This window comes from Pleurodeles waltl, chromosome 4_2, assembly GCF_031143425.1.
Source record: "Pleurodeles waltl isolate 20211129_DDA chromosome 4_2, aPleWal1.hap1.20221129, whole genome shotgun sequence".
Classification (NCBI taxonomy): domain Eukaryota; kingdom Metazoa; phylum Chordata; class Amphibia; order Caudata; family Salamandridae; genus Pleurodeles; species Pleurodeles waltl.
Window position 1 is genome coordinate 819104238 of NC_090443.1, and position 27209 is coordinate 819131446.

General features: G+C 42.9%; 1 protein-coding gene across 8 annotated transcripts in view; it reads right to left on the reverse strand.

Annotated features, from left to right (window-relative positions):
- The window catches only part of RAVER2 (ribonucleoprotein, PTB binding 2), a 371062-nt gene that overhangs the window by 329111 nt on the left and 14742 nt on the right, over positions 1 to 27209 (reverse strand). For all 8 annotated transcript variants that reach the window (XM_069232507.1, XM_069232511.1, XM_069232510.1 and 5 more), the window contains exon 2: positions 8320 to 8386. In XM_069232507.1, the coding sequence (XP_069088608.1) occupies positions 8320 to 8386 (67 nt within the window). The remainder of the gene's footprint in view (positions 1 to 8319; positions 8387 to 27209) is intronic.

The window sequence follows — 27209 nt, forward strand, 5'->3', positions numbered from 1 at the left end:
AAATACTGGCTTACTGCACAAACCTCATTGGGTTAGGATAAAAATGATTCAGAGCATCTAGATCCATCTTCTCCCAGATGTCCACAGCCACTAGGCTGGGCGCAACAGAGCCCCCTAGGGAGCATTCACCCATGTGTAACACACTAGCTATCATGGGCGCTATTGGCACAGGGTCTTTCAGCTGACAGTCCTTTCTATACAGTCCTACCTAGTGACACATATAACAATCCATCACTGAGGATTTGGAAGAAGCTTCCTGTCCTCCCTTCTCATCATGCTCCTTACTAGACACACAATTACAATTTTGCCTGGGCCCTCCTCGGGTTCTTTGGTTCCAGTAGGGGCACGGTAATTCCTAATCTGTGGAGTGTTCCTCTCACCTTTTGTCTTAAAACCATCTTGTGCTCCAGCCCTTGTGAACCCGGTTAGCTAACCACTGGTCAGCAAATATTGCCAGTTTTTCTGCATTCCTCTCGGTCAGATTTGACAGGTACTGCCTTAGTTGAGTAGAGAAGAACGAGTTACTTACCTTCGGTAACGACTTTTCTGGTGGATACATTAGCTACCTGTGGATTCCTCACCTCATGAATACTCCCATGGCGCCAGCATTCTACGGAAATCTTCTTACTAGTCTCTGCACGTCGACGAGGACGTCACTGTCTCGCACGCGACGCCGTCTGACGTCATACAGGCAATAAGAGGTCCTCGACGACGTGCGGACGTCAGTACCAATCATTTTTTACGTGCATGAGAACAACCAGGCAATGCAATGAAAGAACAAAGCAACATCCATTATAATGTAAAAATACACCACATTGTATGAATAACTGTAAATCTTTTTATGTACATATATATATATATATATATATATAAAACTCTCTCTTTTAAAATATATACACACACCAAGTATATACATAAAGATATATAGACATATACCTACATATATATAAATATATTATATATATACATCTATTGCACCCTCAAAGACCAAGAGGAGCACACTCAAGGATTACTTGGCAAGACCATAAAGGCAACGGGGAGGCGGGTGGGACCGTGAGGAATCCACAGGTAGCTAATGTATCCACCAGAAAAGTCGTTACCGAAGGTAAGTAACTCGTTCTTCTGATGGATACAACTACCTGTGGATTCCTCACCTCATGAATAGAGTCCCAAAGCAGTACCACGCCCGGCGGTGGGTGCCTAAATGGTCAAACCAAGAAATCCTGCAGCACTGACCGTGCAAAATGGCCGTCCCTTCTAACCTCAGAATCTAAACAGTAATGTTTTGCAAAAGTGTGAAGGGACGACCAAGTTGCGGCCTTGCAGATGTCGACCACAGGAACACCTCTGGCTAAGGCCGAAGTGGCCGACTTAGCTCTGGTGGAATGAGCTCTAATGCCCTCAGGAGGATCCTTCTTTGCCAAAGAGTAACATATTTTAATGCAAAGAACAACCCACCTGGATAGTGTTCTCTTGTGGACTGCCTTTCCTCTCCTCTTGCCCACGTATCCAATAAACAGCTGATCCTCCAGCCTGAAATCCTTTGTTCTATCGATAAAGAAGCTCAACGCTCTCTTTGGGTCCAGACGGTGCAGTCTTTCTTCCTCTTTGGAAGGATGAGGCGGAGGATAGAACGTGGACAAAGTAATTGCCTGAGCCAAATGGAAGGGTGAAACAACCTTCGGGAGGAAAGCAGCCTTGGTCCTCAACACCACCTTATCCCCATAAAAAGTTGTATAAGGGGGTTTTACTGATAAGGCCTGCAACTCACTCACTCTCCTTGCTGATGTTATAGCTATCAGGAAGACTGTTTTTAAAACCAAATACCTCAAGGGGCAAGAATGCATAGGTTCAAAAGGGGACCCCATAAGGAAAGTCAGGACTAAGGACAAATCCCATTGCGGCATAACGAATGGCTTTGGAGGATATTGATTTAGAAGACCTTTCAAGAATCTGATAACAATAGGGGATTTAAATAAAGATGGTTGGTCTGGAAGACATATGAAGGCTGACAAGGCCGATAAATAACCTTTAATGGTAGCCACTGCACAGCCTTTCTGCGCCAGAGATAGAGCAAAAGACAAAACGTCCGATAGATGAGCATGTAAAGGATCAATCTGCCTCTCTCCACACCACGCAACAAATTTAGACCACCTATTAGCGTAGATAGATTTAGTGGAGTGTCGCCTGGCCGCTAATATAACATCCACTACCTCAGGCGGGAGAGAGAAGGAACTCAGGTTGCCCCGTTCAATCTCCAGGCATGTAGGTGCAGACTCTGGAGGTTGGGGTGTAGAACCTGCCCCTGCGACTGTGAGAGGAGGTCTGCCCTGAAAGGGAGACGGAGCGGCGGGCACGTTGAGAGTTGGAGAAGGTCGGAGTACCACACCCTCCTTGGCCAATCCGGAGCTATTAAGATTACTAGAGCCCGGTCTTGGCGAATCTTCCTCAATACTCGAGGAATCAAGGGTATGGGAGGAAACGCGTAAAGCAACTGGCCGCACCAGGTCATTTGAAACGCGTCCCCCAACGCTTCCTGCATCGGATACTGAAGGCTGCAGAACAACGGACAATGCGCGTTCTCTCGAGTGGCGAACAGATCTACCCGAGGAAACCCCCACTTGTGGAAGATTAAACGGACTTGATCTGGATGGAGACGCCACTCGTGGTCTGCCGAGAAGTGGCGACTGAGACTGTCCGCACGCACGTTCAAGACTCCGGCCAGATGGTTTGCTATCAAGCAAATCCGATGGTCCTTTGCCCAGGACCATAGTCGAAGAGCTTCTCTGCAGAGAAGGTACGACCCCACTCCTCCCTGCTTGTTTATGTACCACATCGTGGTAGTATTGTCCGTTAGGACCTGTACCGACTGACCACGAAGGGAAGGGAGGAAGGCCTTGAGAGCCAGACGTACAGCCCGTAACTCTAACAGATTGATGTGAAAAATCTGTTCCTCTGGAGACCAAAGACCTTTGATCTCCAGATCCCCCAGATGAGCTCCCCACCCTAGAGTGGAAGCATCCGTTATGACTGTGGCCACTGGTGGCGACTGCTGGAACGGCTTTCCTTGTGAAAGATTGTTGCCTGCAATCCACCACTTCAAATCCACAGCAGCATCTCTGGAGATCTTGACAGTACCCTCTAGATCCCCTCTGTGTTGAGACCACTGCCTTCGGAGGCACCACTGAAGAGCCCTCATGTGCCAGCGAGCATGCATGACCAACAGAATGCAGGAGGCAAAAAGACCGAGCAGACGAAGGACCTTGAGGACTGGAACTACCGCTCCATTTCGAAACATTGGAACCAAATCCTGAATATCTTGAATCCGCTGAGGCGGAGGAAAGGCCAGACCCAATGTTGTATCCAGTACTGCCCCTATGAACAGGAGGCGCTGAGAGGGCTCCAGGTGAGATTTGGGCTCGTTCACCGAAAAGCCCAGGTCGAACAACAACTGGGTTGTTGACTGCAGATGACGCAACACAAGCTCCGGGGACTTGGCTTTGATCAACCAATCGTCCAAGTAAGGGAATACTGCTATCCCCTTCCTTCTGAGCTCTGCCGCAACCACCGACATCACCTTCGTGAAGACTCGAGGTGCTGAAGTAAGACCAAACGGAAGGACCGCAAACTGGTAGTGTTGCGATCCCACCACAAACCGGAGATACTTCCTGTGTGACTTGAGTATCGGGATATGAAAGTAAGCATCCTGCAAGTCGACAGACACCATCCAGTCTTCCATGTTCAACGCCAAAAGCACCTGTGCTAGGGTCAGCATCTTGAACTTTTCCTGCTTGAGGAACCAATTCAAGATCCTCAGGTCCAGAATTGGTCTCAAACGACCATCCTTCTTGGGAATCAGGAAATACCTTGAGTAAACTCCTTGACCCCTTTCCTGCTCCGGGACCAACTCCACCGCGCCCTTTAAAAGGAGGACTTCTACCTCCTGTTCTAGCAACAGGAGGTGTTCTTGTGAACAATACGAAGGGCGGGGCGGGATGAGGGGCGGAAACTCCCGAAAGGGAAGGGTGTAGCCTTTTCCCACAACACTGAGAACCCAAGTGTCCGACGTAACAGTCTCCCATTTGGTGAGAAAATGCTGTAATCTTCCCCCTACAGGAGAGGAGTGAGTGGGAAATGGTGGAAGCCTAAGGCTGCTTCCCCTGCTGCACCCCGCCAGAGGATGAGGAAGAGGCAGAGTGCTGCTGAGAGGCTCCCCTGGTGCGGACCCTACCCCTCCCCCTAAAAGATCTATAGGGGTGGGAAGAGGCAGGTTGCTGATATCTTCCCCGAAAGGAAGAGGAGGAAGAGCCACGCCCAAATCCACGAAACCTCCTGAAGAATCTGGAAGAGGCCGTGGAAGAAGGAGCTTGGAGTCCCAACGACTTAGCCGTGGCCCTGCTCTCCTTAAAACGTTCCAAGGCCGAATCAGCCTTAGCCCCAAACAGTTTGTCCCCATCAAACGGGAGATCCAACAATGTGGACTGTACATCTGCCGAAAAGCCCGAGTTACGGAGCCAGGCCTGTCTCCTTTCCACCACAGTTGTGCCCATTGCTCTGGCTACCGAGTCGGTGGTATCCAGTCCCGTCTGGATAATTTGGGTCGCAGCAGCCTGGGCATCAGAGACAAGATCCAAAAGACCCTGGGGAAGCTCTGTAAACGAAGAGGAGATGTCATCCATCAGAGCATGAATATACCTCCCCAGGATACAGGTCGCATTAGTGGCCTTTAACGCCAGACTGCAGGACGAAAAAATCTTCTTGGACTGCGCCTCTAGCTTTTTTGAGTCTCTGTCCCCAGGCACCGTCGGGAAAGAACCAGGCGCTGACTTGGACGAACAGGAGGCCTGCACTACCAAGCTCTCCGGCGTAGGGTGCCTAGATAGGAAACCAGGATCAGTTGGAGCCGTCCGATACCTCCTGGCCACGGCTCTGTGAACTGCTGGGGAAGATGCCGGCCTCTTCCACACCTCTAAAACCGGATCCAGCAGAGCGTCATTAAAAGGTAACAGAGGCTCCGCCGCGGCTGAGGCCGGATGCAACACCTCCGTCAAAAGGTTTTGTTTTGCCTCCACCACCGGCAAAGGCAGGTCCAAAAAACTAGCTGCCTTCCGTACCACTGTATGAAAGGAAGCAGCTTCCTCAGTATATTCCCCCGGGGACGAAAGGTCCCACTCAGGGGAAGTGTCCAGCCCACTGGCCGACTCCAGTCCACGCAGCCCATCACCCGAGTCCTCTAGCTCTCCTTCCTCTAGGGCTCGTTGGTACTCCTGCTCTTCTAGTACCCGGAGAGCACGTCTCCTCGAATGAAGTCGTTGTTCAATACGCGGAGTCGACAATGCCTCCGCCGAAGTCGAAGATCGGCGCCGATCTTCAGAAGCCACCGACGCCGCGTCCGGCGCCACATGTAACTTCGGCGCCGACGAAAGAGCAGCTGAAGCAGATGGACCCACCGGAGTCACAGGCCGAAATCCCGACGTCGACGGGATGGAAATCCCCGGGGCCAATCCTTCAGAAGCCACCGGAGCGGCCACCGGCGCCGACACTGGCGCCGAGCCCACGTTCCCAAACGGGAGAAAGGGCATAAAGGGTGCCGGCCGAAGAGGCGCAGGATCACCCAAAGAAAAGGCCAAAGGCCCAGCCGGAGCACCCCCTGGAGCCATCTGTTGGAAGATGGCATACATCGCATTCAAGAATGCGGAACTATCGGCTCCAGGGGTGGGAAAAGCCGGATACTGGGGTGCCTGTCTCGGAGGCGACCCCGACTCCGGCCTCGGCGTCTGCGCCGGAGAAAACACTTGAGGCTCCAATACCTCAATCACCGACGCCTGTCCAGGCGAAGTTGGTGACGCCGGAGAGGGCAACGGCGTCGAAGGATGCGGCGTCACCGTGGGGCTGACCTCCCATGTCTTTCGGCGCCGATCCGGAGACCTGGAACGAGCCTCCCTTGAATGACGCCGAGATTCTCTACGGCGCCGGGAGTCTCGATGACGCCGATGTTTTGGAGAAGACTTCTTGTGATGCTTCTCCTTTGACTTGGCCATAAACAGCTTCGCCTCACGTTCTTTAAGGGCCTTCGGATTCATGTGCTGACATGAATCACAAGTCGAGACGTCGTGGTCGGAGCTCAAACACCAAAGGCAATCGGAATGAGGATCCGTCACCGACATCTTGCCTCCACACTCACGACAAGGCTTAAATCCAGACTTTCTCTGCGACATTATTTCCACGGAGAAAGAGTACGCAGCAAGATATACACTGTAACCGCAAGAGTAACAGTTGCTCCCTCGAAGATAACCGTTTCGAATGCACGGAAAAAAGGGAACTGACGTCCGCACGTCGTCGAGGACCTCTTATTGCCTGTATGACGTCAGACGGCGTCGCGTGCGAGACAGTGACGTCCTCGTCGACGTGCAGAGACTAGTAAGAAGATTTCCGTAGAATGCTGGCGCCATGGGAGTATTCATGAGGTGAGGAATCCACAGGTAGTTGTATCCATCAGAACTTCACATTATGTTGATCTGTCACCATCAACTGAAATAGAGAGAAAATCCTTGACGTCCATTCAATACCACCTACCCCCTAATTCCAGTCATTCAATACACCATGAATAAAAATTTAAAAAGAACACCATATGCTCACTTGGAGTCCTCAAACCACTGAATGTACTGAGCTGGCTTCAGGCAAAGGCATCTAATCACGCCTTTCTTCATCGTGTGTGTGTGTGTGTGGGTGGGGTATATAAGCACTGGAAAAGCCAATATGTCTGGCTTCCATTTGAGCCAGAGTAAAGCATTTTAAAAAGACTGCAGCAGTCCTTGCCATGGCTGGCCCCTTGGAAAATCCAAGCGATGAAGATCAACTCAATGAAGGCCAGGGCCTTGTCAAGGGAGGTGAGCGTTGCCACTAATTTCCCAAATTCCTAAGTGAAGTGGTTCACAAAAAAAAAAAAACCCTGGGCCATTGCCCCTGCTTCCGAAGACGTGAGATCCCCAAACTTCGGATCAACTTTGATTAGCAACAAACGGCAGGGCTATGTGAATAGCGCACAATTGGCATTACTCAAAAAATATGACCACCCGCTGGGCCCCAGTCAGAGGACCTAGGGTGGATAATATTGTCAGGGGCTAGCATATTTGATGCAGTGTCAGAGGTGGTTTGTCTCTGTGGAGGAACCTGGTGAGAGGATGGCCGTCAAGGTCTAGAGGGGCCCGTTTCCCTTTCAGAATCTCCATGGGAGTCATCCCTGTCGGGGGAGCAGGGGTAGGGGGGAAATCTAAAGAGTTATTTGAAGGTCCACATGCCATGTTAATTGGCTTAGCCTGGCCAAGGAAGTAGGTGAAAGCATCATGATGCACCCCAACTTCTCGTTTTCACTTCTGGGGTACAGAAAGTGTTCCCTGGGTAACCTGAGAAGGGTCATTGAGAGCCTTTGCACATTCGTCTGCTATCTGCCTATACATGCGTTGCTCAAGGGCTCTTGAACCTTCTCTATAGTAGGAGGCGTCTACCACATAGTGTACGTCTTCAAACCCACGGGAGGAAGGACGGGGCCTCTTCCTTAACATAAGTGTTCTGACGTCTGCATGACATGCTGCTCAAGGGTTACAAAAGAAGCAGGCACAGAACTGCTTAATATGGCACTGGGAAGACCAGTAATTTATGGAGACATCAGAGGCCTCACAATTTAAAGGAGCCACACTTGGGGGACAGTACGACGGGGGAACATTCCAAAACTTGCTGACAAAACACAGCACAAACTAGGCAATACAATTTCAAAATGAACAGGAGATATGATTTCACAATGAAGAGAGGCAAAAAGAGGGGCAAACAATGAACGGGGAGCAAGAAATCTATCTGTGGCTGCCAAGCAGTGAAGAAAGAGGAAGCTTTAAGGCAGAAAAAGGACTTTATGTGGGCTGACTCTCCCTGATTGGCTGATGATGTTACTGTTGTTTCCAAAGTATTTCTGGGAAAGTTCGTTTTTTGTTGGTTTTTCCCAAATGGCTGCTGTTTGCGAGTTTGCATAATCAAGTGAAGGAGTAAAGCATAAGCTTTGCCTCTGGTCTTGACAAAGAATTCACTGCTACCTATGTATAATCCTATATATCACTTTTACCTGATGTTCAAAGTGAACCTGGAAACACGATCTGGAGGATATAGTGCCACACAAACATGTCTGCCACATCACGCATCAACGTGATATTGGGAGAGCTAAGCCGGGGTATCGTCTTACATCACTGAAAGGTAACTCATTTACTTGGAAAATACAGCAATACATACGGTAATCACCTTAAAGATCTGAAGCAAAACAATCTTTACCTGTCCCTTTGTTTCTGTCCACGTAACAGTACTTCCGTTCGTAATCGTTCAACAGCTTGTGAACCTCCTGCAAAATGGAATCAACATTTTACTAGAGTGATCGCTAAATAAGACCATGTGCTGCAGCTGAGCATTTAATACATAAACTTCAGCTTGCAGCACATGCAGTAAAATGAGATCAGACGAGTACATTCTGCTACTTCAACAAGAGGATGCACTTCTAAAGACAAGCATAATTTCATCTGAATGTCAATAAAGGGCATACTAGCAAATATTGATAAAGGCATATCTCTCAGCAGATCGGACAGGTTGCGGTAAGGAAAAGTTTAATTTAACGTGCGCAACATTTTCAGGTATCCTAATCAAATTTCAAGTAACATGTACACATTTGTCTTCGTTTCAAAAAAGTTCAAAGATTAACTTTTTTCTGGATATTCTATTTAGAGAATTATTGACAAGTACAAAAATAATGCACACGATGGGGCGATAATCGAATTGAAAAACTGAGAAAAAAACAAAAATATATCGAAGAATAACTCCCCAAGGCCACGTGTTCTCGATCCTATGAAAGAATGACACACTGAAAAACAACTTACTAATAAGACATGCGCTTCTATTTTTTATTGCATAGTCGCAGCATCAAAAGATAAGAAGTGCTTTTCCATACGACACACACCCCCACTCTCACAACACATGGACCACACACATCTCACAACTGCACACCAATAACAGAAATACACAACTTTCTCTTAAGCGCCCAGTAAAACTTGCATCATACACCAAACTAGTATTCTTGTTTAATCACATACATGAAATAAGTGGCGACTTTCATCCTAGATATTAGAAAAACAACTAGCAGCTCCCTGAATCCTTAATGTAACAGAAAGCCAAGCAGTGACTGCATATTTATTAGAAGACTGGGCAATGCATGTCTTTATTACGCAAATACGCACCAGTCGATTTTATCAAAGTAAAACTGCACAACTCAAAAGAAGTTCTCGCCATCCAAAAATGTCCTTAACGTCAGTAAAAAAATTAGAGCGCATTGGCAGAGCCAATTATTCTGATATTTCTATAGGGAAAATGTCTACATTAGTATCCATAATCGCAGAGATCCTGTCCTGTTCAACAGAAGTCAATTATTGAACTATGAGCAGTAGAGGCATTTGGGTGAGTTCAAAGAAAACATCTAAAAAGCTAAAATAAAGTTTTAAGAGTTTCTCGGAGCATAAGAGATATGAAAGGTGGAAGGCCAGGAACCTACAGGAAAATCAATATGGTAAAAAAAAAGCTGGGAAAATGTTGGCCTGGAAGACCAGGACATACTAAAAATGCAAAAAATGTATTTGGGCTTCACCTCAAGACCCTCCTACATCTGATAGTGCCATAATGTGGGTGGCTTTCCAGGAACTGTATCAGGCTCTGTATAGCGAGTGCCTTGATCCAAGTGATCAGGCAGGGGATAACTGGCTGAGGGCCCCTTCAGGTCCCTAGTCTCAGTTTGTATGATCAGAGTTGTTTAATTTGTCAAAAATCCGAGGAGGAAATAAGCCTAGCTATTGATAACATAAAAAAGGTAGCAGACCGAGATGGGTTTCCTGGGGAAGTCTATCCTTAGGAGCTCAATTAATATGCCTTGAATAATCTACTGGCCCACTCACTACGGTAGGTCGAGCTACTTTTAGGACCTATTCACCACTTCTGGCAAGTTGACAAAGAACAGGTGTTCTTTTTAGTCAGAAAATGAAGGAGCAATAAAGACTCATTTAAATCTTGTTCTTGTCACATTTGCTCTGTGTTCAGCGAGAGGTCAAAAGTCAGTTTATCTTCTTACAAATAGTTTTCCTTTTGACTGTGGAGTTCCAGGATTTTGTAAGGAGATCTGTCTGACCTGCTGTACAAAAAGTAAGAAATGAAAGGCTGTCAAGTGTCAGGTTTGTCCTAACACATTTAAATAAGTAAGTCAACTGTACAAACGTTTCAAAATATATTCCAGTAGTTGGGACAGTCCTTTTTTTGGTACTTGTGTGTGAATAAAAAACTATTTTAGTAGGACGAAAACAAATCAGAACGCTTTACTTGGTGATGTGCAAAAAGATACACGTTTTATGAAACCCAATTTTAACAGTGTAAACACACTATATAGTCTTATCAGTAAAGCTGCAAGTTAGTGGGAAGATTTTTTGACATTTAGTGTCAATTATATGAGCAAAAATGTTTTGTAAATGAATGCCCTGAAAAGCATCATGGGATGACAGAGTGCAGCAAATATTGCAGTTTGTTGACTGTAAGGCTCAGAACAGCCCATAGAGGACACCACAATAAAAATATAATTTATAAGAAACATGGTCATGTAACCATATAATTAGCCCCTAGAGAGCATAATCACATTAAAATAGAATGGCATGAAGTAATGTAGTGCCACCATATATTTATCCCCTGGAGAGCACAGTGCCTTACACATTTTCAGGCATAGCAGACCTACTGCAATACAAAGGCTCTTAAAACACAAACTACTCCAAGTTGTAAAACAAAATTTCCAATCATAAGAGAGATTAAAGAGGGACTGAATTGTGGGAGGGGTTATTACTTTGGGATCCCCACTAACCTAGACAAGGAGACCCAGATATTTACTAAACAGAAAGTGTGTGTCATGCTGAATGTTTTGGTGGTGGTCCCATTGTTCTAAGACCACCGCTGGCTGAGTTATGTGTAAAAATGTTTTTTTTTTTAAACGAATGCTTGCAAAGCATTATGGGGTGACTTTTCCCAAGTGCAATGAATATTGTAGGATCGGCTCTCCGGCTGTGTTGGGAAAGCCACTTTCGGATTTCTGTGTTTTTTAGTAAAGCATTTATTAATTATAAATGTTTTTGAGAAAGCTATGAAGCGTTAAGGGGGAGCCAAAAAAAATGATTCTGATTAGGTAATAGTGTGAACAATGTGACCAGCGCTCCAGTACTGCTGATTGAGTTAAGAGTTGTGAGGGGCATGGCTGCCATGGAGCACGAAGTGGAGAGACAAAATAAAAAAATTGTTCACCCACTCTGAAGTACATCGGCAATCGTGCAATTATCTATGTAACGGGTTCAGCCAGCCAGGCGGTAACAAAACCACCCAAAGACGGAACAAACGTAAAGCAATTTACCAATGACATCAAGGGATTTTCGGAAGGCAAGCCCACGAACGAGTGAAAGTGAGGTGGGCGTGGTTAAAAGCCCATAAGTCTTACAACAGATCAAAGCGCTTGCACACTCAACCTAAAAAAACAAATATATACAAAATAAAAAACATGAGCATAATCAAAAGAGAACTTTTAAAAACACGTTCAATCAAGTCACCTCTAATTGTGCAAAATGATTGAGAATGCCAAAGTCTCACAGAAAGGCGAGTCTCAGGTGTTTAGAGCCTGTCTCTACAGGTCTACTTGCCTAATTTGAGAAAAGATAAGTGACAGGGCCATTGCAGATTCCAGCGTCCACTGTCCGTGCCAGCACTGGCAAACGTTAGTGCCAATGCTACCTGCTACCCAGCACACTCTGACAAATGTAACAGTTTGGAATATTCTAGCTCACCAACAGGTGGAAGAATGGTCTGGGCACACTGCTATTATTTTTTAAATATGTATTGAATTATTAAACATGTTGCTAATGTTCTGTTTAAAAATAAATGGCCAGCGCTACCATTTGTTTGAATGTCAAAACACAAGTGCTGATGCTAAGCCTTGCGAACACCAGCACAAATTAAGCACTGTGGCAATGTTCGATGAACTACAGTGGAGTCCCTGGATCACACTTTAGCAACTCACATAAAAGAAAGACCAGCAAAGATTGGTCTCCCACGACTGCAGGCGTAGAAGGTGTAAGATTTCAGTCTCAAACCCAACAGAAGTAGTCGAAGAGTAACACATATTGTACTGCACTGTAACTGCACTTTTTTAGTTGAGCATAGCAGCATGCGAGCGCTGCTCTTTTTGATATGCTGCAACATATTCTGTGGGCTTTAACCAAGCCCATCACTTTCATTTATTCCTGGCCCTGCCCTTCAAAAATCCATCGATTTTGTAGGTAAATGCTTTACGTTTGTCCCGCCTGAGACTGTTTAGTTACGCCTTGCAGACTTGACCCTGTTACACGGATTATTGCAAGATCAGCCATATACTTTAGTGTGGGCGCACTCCTTTTTAGGGCCGAGCCTATCGCAGCAAGATGCTTTAGGTATTAGAAAAGGGCTCGGAGCCCTGTCGACATCACATCAGTGTTTTTCATTGGTTCGTGGGCTTGCCTATTAAAATCTGCTTGCTTTTATTAGTCAAAGGCATGCATACGTCATGCCTTTTCCGGTAGCTAGCCCTCCTCGAGCGCATCGACCAAGTACAGAAAACATGTGAGGCTCGCTGTTTTCTGTCTGGCTGGTGGACTACTTTTTCTCTATTTTCCTAGCGCGATTTCACTTGGCAGAAGTCGAGCGCTTTACACAGTTAATTGCACTTTTTCAGGTTACGTACATAAATGCACTTTTGCCGATAGGTGAAAAGTAGGGTTAGGAGTTTACAACGCTATCAGCTCTAACATGAGCAAACACAAGACCCCTTGCATTGCAAATGCTTGTTTTCTTTTGATTATCCCCTTTGCGCTCCATGGCAGCCATGGTGTTTTGAAGTTTTATGTAGCGCAAACTCGATCAGAGGTTCTCATTTAACTTGGGCTTCTCAGCCTTTTGCCAGACTTGAAAGCTTGTGACACGCATGTCGTGCCGTCCACCGGCCACAACACTGTTTGTTTTCATTTTGTTGCAGTTTCCTTTTTCACCGCAACTTCCTTCAACTTCTGTTACAGTGTTGTGCATTTTTTCTTCGAAATAACGATTTGCTTTCTGTCTTATCAGCAAACACTCACAATAGAGCGGTTTCTAAATAATTGTTTGATTGTACTGTGCCCAAAAAACGCTTTCTAAAAGATTTAATTTCTGCTGTGAGTCCGTGGTCACTTCGGGCATGAGATTTTTGGTCTGATGTTTTCTGCCTAACAAACGGTCATTCGACTTACAACACATAGCAATTAAATCAGATTTAATCACATTATACGGATATATTTTGTTTGTTTATAATTTAAACATTTCTTAATCGCGTGCTATAAATTTGAATTTTACTGGGGTGCTGTGTCTATGGCTGGAGTTCTGTTTCTGGAACTGGGCGGGACTAGAGCGAGCAAATGGTGCAGAGCAGATGTACAACACCAAGAGTTATGTACGGCAAGAACTGTTGCATTTGAAGAACAAATAATTGCTCCAGCCTCAGCCCCCAAAACACCCGTTGTCTGGCAAATGTTGTCTGCACCACTTATCTCAATTTAGAAATATGGCAGGGCGGACACCGTCCTTGATCCCGCTAATGCTAATAAAGGAATCCCATTTAGCTGGTCAGAATTCAGCCTCTGCTGTGTGCGGTACAAATGGTCAGTACCCTGGATGGCTGTACAGCTCAACCACCCGTGCTTAACTCCCAGAGGCCCCGCTGGCTTCAGAATGCTACAGAGAAGCACATATGTAAAATGTAGTTAATTCTATATGCATAAAGTCCACTCATGCACGGCAGGCTGCCGTGTTCTCATTTGCCACTTTTCCCGTACCTCTGCGTTAAAAGCGCACACCTTACATAATCAAGCAATAAGAAATGTATTCCCAATACAGCTCCCTCCTATATTAGTTTTATAACAATAAATCCCTCTCCACAATGTACTTTGGCCTCATTCTACGTGCACCCGTACAATAGTTACGTTACTGTTTGGTGTGTGTTATTTGTACAAAAAGAAAAAAAAACGTTGTCTACCTAATGTTTATTTTTTTAAGGCAGACATCAATTTAGGTTATAATTATTATTTTTACATCAACACGCTCACATCACCGGTAATTACATACATCCTTGCAGCCAGTTGAAAAACCTTCCACATAATCTGCACTAGTAACTCGTTGGCATGGCCCTAAACTATAAGTTTTTTTACAGCTACAAATAGATATTTAATTTTTGGATGCATCGTCTGCCCTTCACTTAAGATGCGTGTTTATCACTAATAACACATTTACTACAAGTAACGGTGAAGCTCATTTTAATACTTTTATATTAACAGAAAGTTCAACGAAATGTTAGGCAATCCCTAAACCGCATCTCTAAACATAAATCCTTAACTGCAGTCAATACACTCAGACTATTAGACCACACCAATTTTTACTAAAAATCTTACATCCGTGGTCTTCCCACTAGACACGCCTTTTCGGGTTTTTCAACGCATTCGTCACTGACTCGTTTATTTATGCGACTGTTTTGTAAACAGGCGTCTTCTTCCATTTTAGGCAGTTATTAGTAATTAATAGGCCCGCTCTGTACAGTTGTAGGGAGTGGGTGGCAGACTGTGTTTCTTTACCTTCCTCACTCCCACGTTGTCAAGACGTTGTAATCGTTAATCCATTAATATATACACCTGCTATCTGCCCAAAATCAGATCTTTTTGGAATTAACTGGATCTATTCTGGGTGAACGCTTTTTTGCCAGTCCTACTATCCACCCCAACCGCCCTCCCATTCACCAACAACTCTCCCTTACGTTAATCACCCCCACCTACCCTCCTGTTCACCCCCCCCCCCCCCCACACGATTGCCAAAGGCAATAGCTCGCCCGTAATGGAGGCCTTTTGGCTCTGCCAATGCTTGTTTGAAGCGTTTTTAAAGGGACGGGTAGCACGGTACTCCGTATCCCAGTATTTTGTGTTTGGTTAGAGGGGCACAGGCTTACAGCGCAGCCGATGTGGGAAGTTTTCCGGTGTCACGCATGATGTCTAGAGGCTCTTACGGTGCTGCATCGCATAACCGAGGAATGAAGAGGAGGGCAGAACACATTCGCATATGCCGGCACATACCATCTTGGTGTGGGTGGCCGATTCTACTTCATGGGGCGGAGACAGTCTGCTAAGGCTTCGCTGAGGCAGTCACCTGTAGGGGATTATTACCCAGGTCTTCATACTCATGCTGAACTCCGGATGGCGTTTGAGATGCACGCATGGGCTCCAAGGCCATCTAGATAATAGCTTCCATTACGGATTCCAAACACAGGCTCTGCTGCGCTCGGAGACAGCCGCGCTATCAGTTTTTTCGCCCATATATGTGCACAGCACAGGGTACCTTGGATTCGTCCCGAGATTTAAAAAAAACAAAAAATGTAAAGGAAGGGGGGAGGGGGGGGGGGGGGATTGAAACAAGAAGTTCTGAAAGGTGAACGGGACTGGGAAAGAGAGTAAGGAAGCTTGTAGTTTGCACTGCCAGGCATACATATTCGTATTTACCATAGGCCTATCCCGGACTACAGGTGTAAAGCTATATTTTTAAAAATTTTAAAATATTGTCAACCTAAAATGAGCTACTATGGCAAACAAGTACTCAACACAAACTCTGGGTGGATTTTCTTAAACATATCTCAGTGCGTGCAGCGGCTGCCCAAAGCCATGGTGAGCCTACAGGGGAGGGGAAGCGGTATTTCTGAAGAGAAAAATAGCAAACCACAGGAAGAAAGCGAATGAGAGGAAATGAGAAAGAACGAGGGAATAGAAGACTAGAAAAAGGGCGGATAATCTCTGTAACAAGGTGCAAGACTTTGATCCACTTTTAGGGTTGCAACCTTTAATAACTGCTCTAAAATTCTATACATCATTTAGTGTATGCCCAACTTCAAAGACTTGCAGCAAAAGTAGCAACGTATTTATTTTATTTTTTGCATCAGCAGCTGTCGGCTAGAAACAGGTGCGATCTGTTGCCACGGCTTCAGTTGACAAACTGAATTCATTGCCTAGATCGGCAGGGGACTGTTTGGTAACTTTGTTGACTACAGGGTGTTTTTTTCTTTACATTACTTGGAACACTGATATAGCTTGTAAATGGATGACACTTTATATCTAGTAATGCGTATCATCGCTTGTTAGATCATTTATTGATGCATTTCCTAAGCGATTGAGGACATTTCAGGTCTGTGCCGACCAATTGCAGGAGCCAAAGTGCTTTCAAAATTATTTGTTTACTATTAGTTCGCTTAGATATATATTTTCAAAACAAAAATGGCACCAGAGGTGCTGTGGAAGGGGTTCTCTTGCAAAGGTTCTTGGAGATGGGTATTAGAGATGATTCTGGGGGGGGGGGGAATTCATCAATCCCTTTACAACTGTTTCACTAAAACATTTACAGATCTGTCAGAGCTTTTTAAAGGTTTGGAATTTTAAATTGTGGCATGGGACATCAATATACCACAAACCCAAGGAAGAGAGGTTGGTGACTGCTGACACACTCTGTTTGATGAGGGTGCAGATGAGCACCGCAGTCTCTTGGCTGCTGCTTAGCTGAATGAAATAAGTGTGCTCAGCCTCAGAGTGCAGATAGATCAAGTGTATTCCTGTTACACCGAATGCCATTCTCCTGTTTCACAGGTACACAGCTGTCAGAGGTCACGTGACAGCAACATAATGGCACTACCTACAAAGAGCTGTATTCAGAATCTATATCCCACGGGTTTTGTGCAGTCCCAGCACAAACCCTCTGGCCCAGGAGGCTATCAGGTGGCAGGCGAGGAGAAAACAAACCTAATTGCACATTTGGCCTGCAGTGCGGTGGCCTTAAAAGATTATATCAATTCAATAACTATATCATTTAAACACCATTACTTTTTAAGACCTCAACATCTCCACGGGTTAAATGGGGGTCTGTGCCTATTTTCTGAGGGAGAATTGTTTTTATGTTTGATATCAGCGAACAATGATAGGATAACACATACACAGACAAATATTTTTCAACACTTGCTTTTGCGCTGCATTTCAACAGTCGGAACAGACACAGAGGAGCCCAAACCACAAGTAGGAGACTAAAATTAAAGTGTCAAAGTACCTCAACATTAAAAGACATACAACAGAAACAGCGATGTCCTAATAATGTGAAAACAATACTAAAAACTCACTAAGTGTGAAAAAACTCATATTCATATAGACTGACGTTCATGAGAAATAATTTCACATTTTAGAGAGCATAGTCCCAAACTAGCCAAGCTAGAGGATCGAAAGAGAGAGATGGTCCACAGCCTTTCCCCTCCCCGGCAGCAGATGCTCTCCATGAGTAAGGGAGCGAGTACACTACATGTTCACATCTTTAACCATCTCCAGGCAGCGAGGCACCAGCACTACTCAGGACACTCCTTTTCTGGGCCACTGGACTGGTGGGTTTTTAAAATAGTGACCTACATCTCTGAGGGTTGAGCTCTGTGAGATTTACTAAAAACCATTTTGAATTGTGGACATAGCAACAACAGATTTCCTCCTTAATCTATAAGTTTGCACATTTGCTCTATCTGGCGGTGTAAAAGTCTGTAGATTTTCTACTCGAGCGGCAGCTTCCTGGTTCACTGACAAAATATCGAAAACCTGAATATTGTGATACAATTTTTATTGTGTCAAAAGGATTGTGCTCAAAGACATGGTTTCCTATACTTATAATTGAAAGTACAAAAATATCGATAAACAGTATTGTTTTATACTAATCTCTAAAATATATACAAATATTTTTTTAAATATATATAGTTAAAAAAATAGTGATTAAAGATATTAACATGTAAAAGTAATATAATGTAAATTAAATACATTTCAATATAAAAAATATATACTTATGTAAAAAGACATGTATAAGTGCATGCTTGCACACAATGTAAAACTATTAAATGTTAATCTATATTATACTTTAATATTAACAGTTAATATAGCAAATATATATATATACACACACGGAATTAAAAACGTAAAATAATTTAGAAAACAAAATTAAACATACCAATTTAATTAATTACACATAAAACAGTTTTAAAAAACATTTTACTAACATTTATTATATATTACAAACTAAACAATTTAAAATGCACAGAACCATAATTTTTAAACAATACAAAAAAACCTATAGATTTCTAGGAATAGTACATATAACATTTCCACTCCGCTCTGTGCAGCAGTCAGCGAAGGGTTGGACTCAACATGGGTGAAATTTACTATTCCCACCCCAGTTGGTGCAACAGTAGGGAAAACATTGGTTTTAGGAGGTGTAAAAGTTACTACTCCCACGCCAGTAAGTACAACAGTAGTTAAAGTGTTGGACTCAGGAGGAGTAAAATTTAGTATTCCCACTCTAGCCGGTGCAGCAGCATGGAAAGCGTTGGACTCATGAGGGGTAAAATTAACTATTCCCACTCCAGTCTGTGCAACAGCAGGGAAAGTACATCACTTCAAACCACATACCATATTTTAATGCAATTAATTCAATAACATTATAAAGGTATTAAGATAAAATCAAATATATACATTAACAAAATAACTATATAGTTAATATATATATATATATATATATATATATATATATATATATATATTAAAAAAGTTATTTAAATCATTATTTCATCAAATTCCCCCACCCCAACAATGCACCAGAAACCCAATCCTCCTCAGATTACTGGATTAAAGGATTGAAACCCAAAACAATACAAGAGTCTTGTATCCAACAACAGAAGTTAAGGATGGGTGGGAAAACAAGTCTACGTTTTGATTCCTTGTTAGGATGAATCCTACGGGATCATCAGGACAAAGTAAAGCTAGACACCTAAAAGCTAGAGTAACAGAAAATCAGACCTGTCTCCGCAAAAAAAAAAAAAAAAAGCATTTGCAATGCAATAGGTCTCAGATTTGCTTGAGTTAGACCTATTGGCGTTGTAAAAGCATAAACTGACTTTTCTTGCCACATAAATTCATCAACGTGTAGCATAATTTGGTCCTCTCTGCCACATAATTCCAGTGGCCCTGCATATAACTAAAGCACTTCCTTACCTTTTTACTGTTTCTGCAAAACATAAAAATTTTGCCATTATTTACTCTTTTTTTAACATTAATATTCCCCCCCCTCCTCCCCCCCCCCCCCCAGTGTGGGGACCCAGAGATGACCTAGACAGAAAGAGCAAATTGTGCGGTGAGTTAAGGGCAAAACTGTTTTGTAAAAGTAATGCCCCGAAAAGCATTATGGGGCAAGTTTCTGAGTGCAGCAAATATTGTAGTAGCTTGATTGTAATGTGCAGAACAGCCCCTAAACAACACCGTAATAAAAATAGCATTTGTAATAAACATGGTCATGTAACCATATAGTCAGCCCCAAGAGGGCATAACAACATGAAAACAGAATGACAGAAAGTAATACAGGGTGAACATATATGTAACCATTAGAGGGCGTAGTGTCTTATACATTTCAGGCATGCTGCAATACTGCAGCAAACAATGCCCTTAAAACACATACTACTCCCAGCTGTAAAACAAAACTTCCAGCCATAAGAGACATTACAAAGACATTGAACAGTGGGAGAGATTACTATTTTGGTCATCCCCCAACCTAGTGTGGGGAACCAGAGATGACCTAGACAGAGCGTGTCGTGCTGAACGGTTTGGTGGTCCCATTGTTGTAAGACCACCACAGGCTGAGTTATGGGTAAAAATGCTTTATAAAAGAAATGCCCGGAAAAGCATCATGTGGCAAGTTTCCCACATGTAGTAAATATTGTAGTATTGGTTCTCCCGCTGTGCCGAGAGAGCCGCTTTGAGGATTTCTGTTCTCTTTTCTGTGTTAAATGCTCCAGTTTGTAGATATTTTTCAACTGGTAAATGGTAATGATGTAAACCGATCCTCAGATCGAGGTCGTGCTATATGAAACTTCACGTAGTCATATGAAGCGCACCTCTGGTCGAGTTTGCACTATATGAAACATTAAAAAAAACAAAATTAAATATATTAAAAATAACTCCCTCTAGCATGCAGCCTTCGTGCGCGGACACCACAAAGAAACAGAGGCATGCCCAAAACAAGGAAGAGGAGGAAACAATATACAGCCATGCCGCCTGAAGCGGACAGGCAAAAGAAAAAAGTAGTGTGCCACACTAAGCTATATGGCCGATCGTACAATAATCATTTAATAGGGTCAGTCTCCACGACGGTAACAAAGCAGCCTCAAGGCAGGACAAATGTAAAGCATTTACCTACGAAATCAAGGGAATTTTGAAAGGCAAGCCAAGGAACAAATTAAGGTGATGGGTGTGTTGCAAGCCCACTGATGTAGATTACAACATGTTGAGAGACAGCGCTTCCGCGCTGCCTAGGCTCAGCCTAAAAAAAACGATACAAACTAATGGTGAAGATCTAAAAGAACAAGTCTTCCCAAACCAGGAAAAAAAAAAAAAAAAAAAAAAAATCAGGGTAACGTTTCCTGAAAGTAATCCCATTCACATTTCTTTCTGTGGGAACAAAATCACAGACATATTTACTAATATAAATGGTTGGCATTTCTTTTATAGGCTTGTTCCCCATTTTGGAAGCGAATCGGAAAAGCACTGGCAAAGCCAATAGGTCTCACTTTTGAGAGCTATTAGCTTTCGAATGATGCACTTTTTTTTATTTTAATTTAAAAGCGCTTTAGCGCTGGATGCCGTAAAGTTCTTTAATATTATTTTTAGTCATGCTGCATAGCAGCCATACTGCAATACAGCATGGCTACAAATTGTTGCCAAAGTTGGCAGCGCCCCCATGCTGTACAGCAGGAACAAAAGGCAGAGGCAGAGCCGATATTCTCAAACGAGAGACCAATTGGCTTTGCCAATGCTTTTTAGATCTCAGCACAAGACCTCTGATTCTGAGCAAATCAATTAATTTCCCCATGCGTGAAAAAGAAATATGACATTTGGCAAAAAAAAAAATCCTTTGTTTCATATACCATTGTGTAGGACCTGTGTTGGTGGTTAAAACTAAGTACCTGATAAAAGTAGTAAAACAAATCCAGAAGGCCCTGGAGACCATTAGCAGACCTGGTCCAACAATAATGCATTATATGCATATCATAGGACAGGAACTCCTATGAAGGGTACATCTTTACCACAGCTCATCAGGTATTTCTCACTCACCAGATATTTCTCAAGCCAGTTAATGTACTGTGTGAATAGGATTGCCACCAGACATTGCATTGGTGCACCCCCCCCTCCCTTTCAGACTTGACAGGCCCTGTAATTTCACCCTTTAGGCTGTAGCATGCCCTTGCTGAGATGTGAGAATAGGGAAATTGAGGACTCCTTCATCCTCATTTCTGCCTTAGTGGACGAGAGCTTTGGCCTACTGACTGTATCAAAAGGTACAGCTCAGATTAATTAATGAAAAATGTACCACAGCCTACCATCAAAAACAAACCAGCTTGCAAGTAACAGCTGTAGGGCACAAAACTCATGGTTCATCCTACAATAAAGGCAAAAGATAAAGGGAATTAGCAAAAAAAATAAAAAAATAAAAGATAAAAAAACACGGTTATACTGGCAAAACACAATAAAAAGGATTTTATTGACGGCCTTATAAGAGAGCTGCTGCAAGAGACTACCATGGGAGTCAAAAACTGCTTCAAAAGCAAAAAACTGGATTAAATTACATAAAGCCGACCTTTACGGACATCACAGAGAATCCTGGTTTTAAGTGAACAAAAAATACTCTAGTGAACACTGCGAATTCTGGGAAATGGATTACTTATGTAAAGTCATTGTATATGACAGAATAAAGTCAAATTATAGTACCCGTCGCTACTACAACAGACTTGAGTATCCTCATATCGGTAGAAGCAAATGCTAAAGATGCATATAGAAAAACAACATTTGAACTTCAAACGGATACAACTACTGGATTATTTTCTCCAGATTATAGTCCGATAGAGTATTCTCTAGACCCTCTGGCCCTAAGGACTTCATTTACAAATATATGAGAGAAAACATGAAGGACTGCACCCTGCTGAGCATTACGAGAGTAAAGTGCGCATTAGGTATCAATCAGTCCTGTGATACTCATAGGAATAGCTAGTGGATCCCAATCTCCCTTTCATCACGGATGGACACACTCAAGAAGACAAGGAACTATTAGTATATTTTCAAGATTTATTTAAATTTAAGTCCTACCTTGGTGTAAAATATGAATAGCGATTAGAAAAAACAAACAAGATAGTGGCAATTATATTTGTTAATTAATAGACTAAACAACAGAAAATACTGTAACATTATGGGTGTTCTATACTCTTCCCTTCTTTCGGCTAAGTTGTTCTTGGCACTAAAAAGGGTCCGTTCAATTTTCAGAACGGTCCTACACCTGACTAACCTTTTCCATTTAACAGAAGCAGAGTTCAATAGGCGACCGCTGCTGTTCTCGTCTCCACACTTCACTGACTAGGTTGCCCTCTAGAAGGCAGAAAAGCCTTTGGAGGACTATGTGCCTTTTCCATAGTGTTCAACAAGAAAAGGTGTTTAAGCTACTGCATGACCCATCAACCTAGAGTTACTGGATCAAAGTTCTTCTCTAATAATGCTGCATTTCAGTTTATATACACAGTCTGAACATTTTAAATGTTTTTAAAATAAACACTTAACAAAAGCTCGTATAGACCTTCCCCTACGTATAGTCTACAAAACGCCATTTACTGTTTAAAAACAATACTGAAAAAAAAATCAAGGCCTCAAATTCTAAAAAAATCTTATTCATTGCTTAGGTACAATAACTAGTAAATTAAACTATCAAGGCATGTTAGGAAAAAACAATATAGTCAAGCATAACTGATCACATTGCACTGATAATTGTGCATTCACATTTATTTCAAAACATACCCCTACACAAATGAACGTGTAACTCAAAAATGGAGATGCTTAAAATCAAAACTATATGAGGATTATATCAAAATGACTAGTACGACCCTAGCCCATTGGTCAATCACTGAAAAGGTACTTGGAGCAATAAATGCAAGAGAGCAAGACAGTGCACGGGCCCAAACAGCTACAATTTTAAAAGCCAGTGTAACATACTGGCTTGAAATCATAAGCGGGCAAGTTTTTTTAATTGAGCTTGATGGTGCAGTAATCGTGCCAAGTATCAATTTTCCATCTAATACACAAAAAGATTCTAAGTCATATCCTTCACTTCATAGGCCAACAGCATTCCTGGATGTTCAGTTAAAGTACTACACAAGTTCACTAATAGAGGCTAACTAATCAGAATTTATTGCTGTGGTTTTAAACTGGTTTTATGGCTGATTGGTGAATAACAAACTGTATCCCTCTCTCTGGTGGTATACAGAACACTAACAAAAGGAGGCCAAATATTTGCATGTTTTAATCGATTTTAAGAAATCAATCCACAAATGTTCGCTTGTGAATCTCACCCGAGTAGAGAAGTCATGTAATATCCCAGACTTAGATAAAAAAAATACAGACTCTTTTTACCTATTTAGCAGCAATGACATACATTTGATTACACTTGAGGCCAAAAATCACATTCTTGGTTTCTATAGTGTGCAAATGATATTGCGTCAACAGCATGTCGGGAAATTTGAAGCACCCGAAGGCCTCTTTTAGTCTTATCTACCAAAGTGGCATAGTCTGCATAATCAGTTGTGAACTATTCAACATCTCAATTCTAGGGGCAATAGTGCCCTCTGTCCTGGTTTACATTCATGGGTATGACTTAGTACAGGGTACACTGTAATAGTAAACCAAGAGTCACAATTTAACATTCCAAAGATTTCAGTAACTCAAGAAGCTCTGTGAGCTTTTCTTAAAGATTCCCTTCTCAAAGCTATCAAATGCATTTGATAAAAGTCACAAATTAACTTTCTTCATGAATGCTGCAACACTTTCCAACTAGGTAAGCAAACACAAAAATGTTGACTTATAGAATGTTTTTTCCCCTCTAAAACCACCCTGAATGACCAGATTGATGTTATTTGCTTGGCCCACAAGTGGATCCTGTCAGCATAATGTTTGAAAAGATTTCACTATCACAGATTTCAAATTCAGTGTTTCCAAAGAGGCCATATTGCCTTTCATTTAACTTACAATTATTCTTAATCAATTATGAGAAAAGCAGTGGTTTCATATGAAAAACACAATACATTATATGTCAGTCCACCAGCTAACTAATGGCGTCAGCCAAAGGGCAAGTATGTTCTCTTAATGACAGAAGAGAAAACTTAACATTGCCTTCTTGTCACTACTCTTCCCAACCTCGTCCACTGATGAATGCAGTCCTTGGGAATGCTGATTCCCACACAGTACACCCTGGCTTGGATTCACATCTATTTTGCACTTTTAGCTCTGTACTCTAGCCACTAATCCCTGTCATCTCACTCAAACTGGAATCTACTCACCACAAAACCAGGAGATCCCCAGACCACTGTCTCTACCTTTGACTCCCCTTCCCCACTTTTCCTTTTTTACTGGCTTCTTCTCTTTGCCTACATCCCAAGATTATCCTGTATATGGACACTCCCTAACTTCCAATCTCAGATGTCGGATTGTTGCCCAGTTCTAACATCCCCCTTCAAACTCTTTCCATGGATTCAACCCCTTTACCACTTGTATGCATACCAAACCACAAGACGCTCCACTAGCAAATTAACAGGAAACCCTATTCAGCTTTGCACAAGGCTTTAAAAGAACCCGCCTCACCTGATTCACTCTCCATTCCTCCAGTAGTCCCAAATATCACTAGACTAAACTTCTCACAACACTTAGGGATCTCGTTCCCCGCATGACACTGAGCTCTCCACATTAATCCCAGACATATAACCTGCAGGACAGACAAACTACTGATCTGGAACACGAAACAAGCATTTGCAATGCAATAGGTCTCACATTTGCTGTAGTTCGAGCTATTGGCGTTGTAAATGCATAACTTGACTTTTCTCGCCATATAAATTGGTCAACCCTACTGCAGGTAGGTCCTCTCTGAGACATACTTCCAGTGGCCCTGCATATGACTACAGCACTTATGTTTACTGCAGAGTCTTGCCCCAATGACCTTGAGCATTCCTTAGATTGTTTTTAGTATGGTTTCCTTTTAATTCATTTTTAATGAGGGTGATGTGTGAGGGACTGTTACTGACATTTTCAGAGAAACGTTGTTTGTTTCATGCAGCATCCATAAAAAGGGCACTTTAAGACCAAAACAGGACCTTGCATAGGAAGAAATGGGAGGGTGTCACAGAGATTATCTGCAGTAATACTAGTGAGCTGCTGCTGTATTATAAGTATTGAAAACACACATCACTATCCCTGAATATTAGATGTAAACACATTAAGAATTTGGATGGGTGTGCCTGTGCATGGTCAGTGACCTGGCCAAAGAGGGCGAGAAAGAACTAGAACTGGATCATAAATTCAATCTGTTAACAACAGCAGCCCCCAAAATACTTTTCGACCAGGGCCCTCAAAATCCTTAAGAAGCCCCTCGGGAAAACGCGGGTAAAAGTATATTAAATGTGTTTGCACAAGTAGGGAAGTGGATTAGGCTGCAGTTGTCAGTAGCTGGTAAAGTATATCTTATGAAGATGGTTATTCTCCTGAAAAGCCTTCGCTAAAGAGTTTACGACAGACTTGGAGCTTTACATGGGGCACAATTAAGTCATAATGTCTGACATCTCGCTGCTGTTACGAAGAAGTAGGAACTGGAGGGGCAGCTTTTAATCAACGTGGCAAGTGCTAATCTGTGTAAACACACTTTTTCATCCCACGCTTTCAGTGCCTGAAACATACTTCTATATGGTACGCAGGGTGCACAAGAGGGGCTTAAGGGGCAGCGGAAAGAGAGAGGGGAAGGGGGATTTGTAGATGTAGTAAATGGGATAAAGCACATTACTTTGTGATATGACCAATATTGTTAAAGTCTTTCCAGCGAGAGAGAGAGAGAGCGAGAGAAAAGACACGTTTGGGGAAATCAAACAGACACCGCACTATACCCGACTGAAAGCACCTTTCCATGCCACAAAGGATGACACGGAATACATTTTAAAGCGACTTTAAACTTGGCATCTATGTGAATTTTCATTGCTGGGCAACTTATGGCTTAAAATCTTCTCCAAAATCATTGCAGTTATTTTATAGGGCAAACTTCACCAGCAGGCATCTAAGTGCTTTGCAGTAGCACCACTTATATTAAACAAGTGCAGATTTATTTTTTTGTGGGCGCACGGGGAGATTAAGTGAATTGCCCAGAATCACAGGATGGTGAATCGACATCAATACTTGAACCTTGTTCCCCAATTGCAAAAGGGAGCGGCTTTGGCGCGTCGCCACATTTGAGATACCGGTTGACGGAGAGCATTAATTACAGTGGGAACACTTTGGATATCATGGACAAAAAAAACAAAAAACACAGGATTAAGTAAAGCATGTGAAATGTAATCATTAAGAACATTGTTACGTTAACGCTTTTACACTGATAATATGCTGGTTGAAAAAGCCTGCAAAACAGTTCTGATGTACACAAGCAGGGAAAGTGAAGTACCACACGCTGCTACTACATGTCCCTTGCGACCTTCTTTTGATCACCCATAAACTATTGCTCCCTGCAATCTTGAAACCCATACATCCCCAATGACTTTCAGGCGCCGTGCTGAAAAATAAAGCGCAGCACTAGTTTTGTGAAAAGTTTTACACTTTGCATTCAGGCTATGAGAGAGGGGAGACAAGAGTAATATATTGGCTGGAGAAAAAAAAGTAGCAACATCCTGGAAAACGCAAACACTCTGAGAATGCTAGATAAGTTAAGCGTCTGAAATATAAAGTAGGAACATGGTTACGTTAGCTGAGAGCAAGAATGCTCTTCAAATGAAAAGCTAAGGTTAGTCGACCACAAGCAGGAAATCACCGCCATATCTGGCTGTAAGCACCTTTCCATGCCCCTAAAGATGATAGGGTGTATATATACATTTCAAAGCAACTTCAAGCTTGGCATCTATGTGAATTCTTGGTGCTGGCGACTTATGG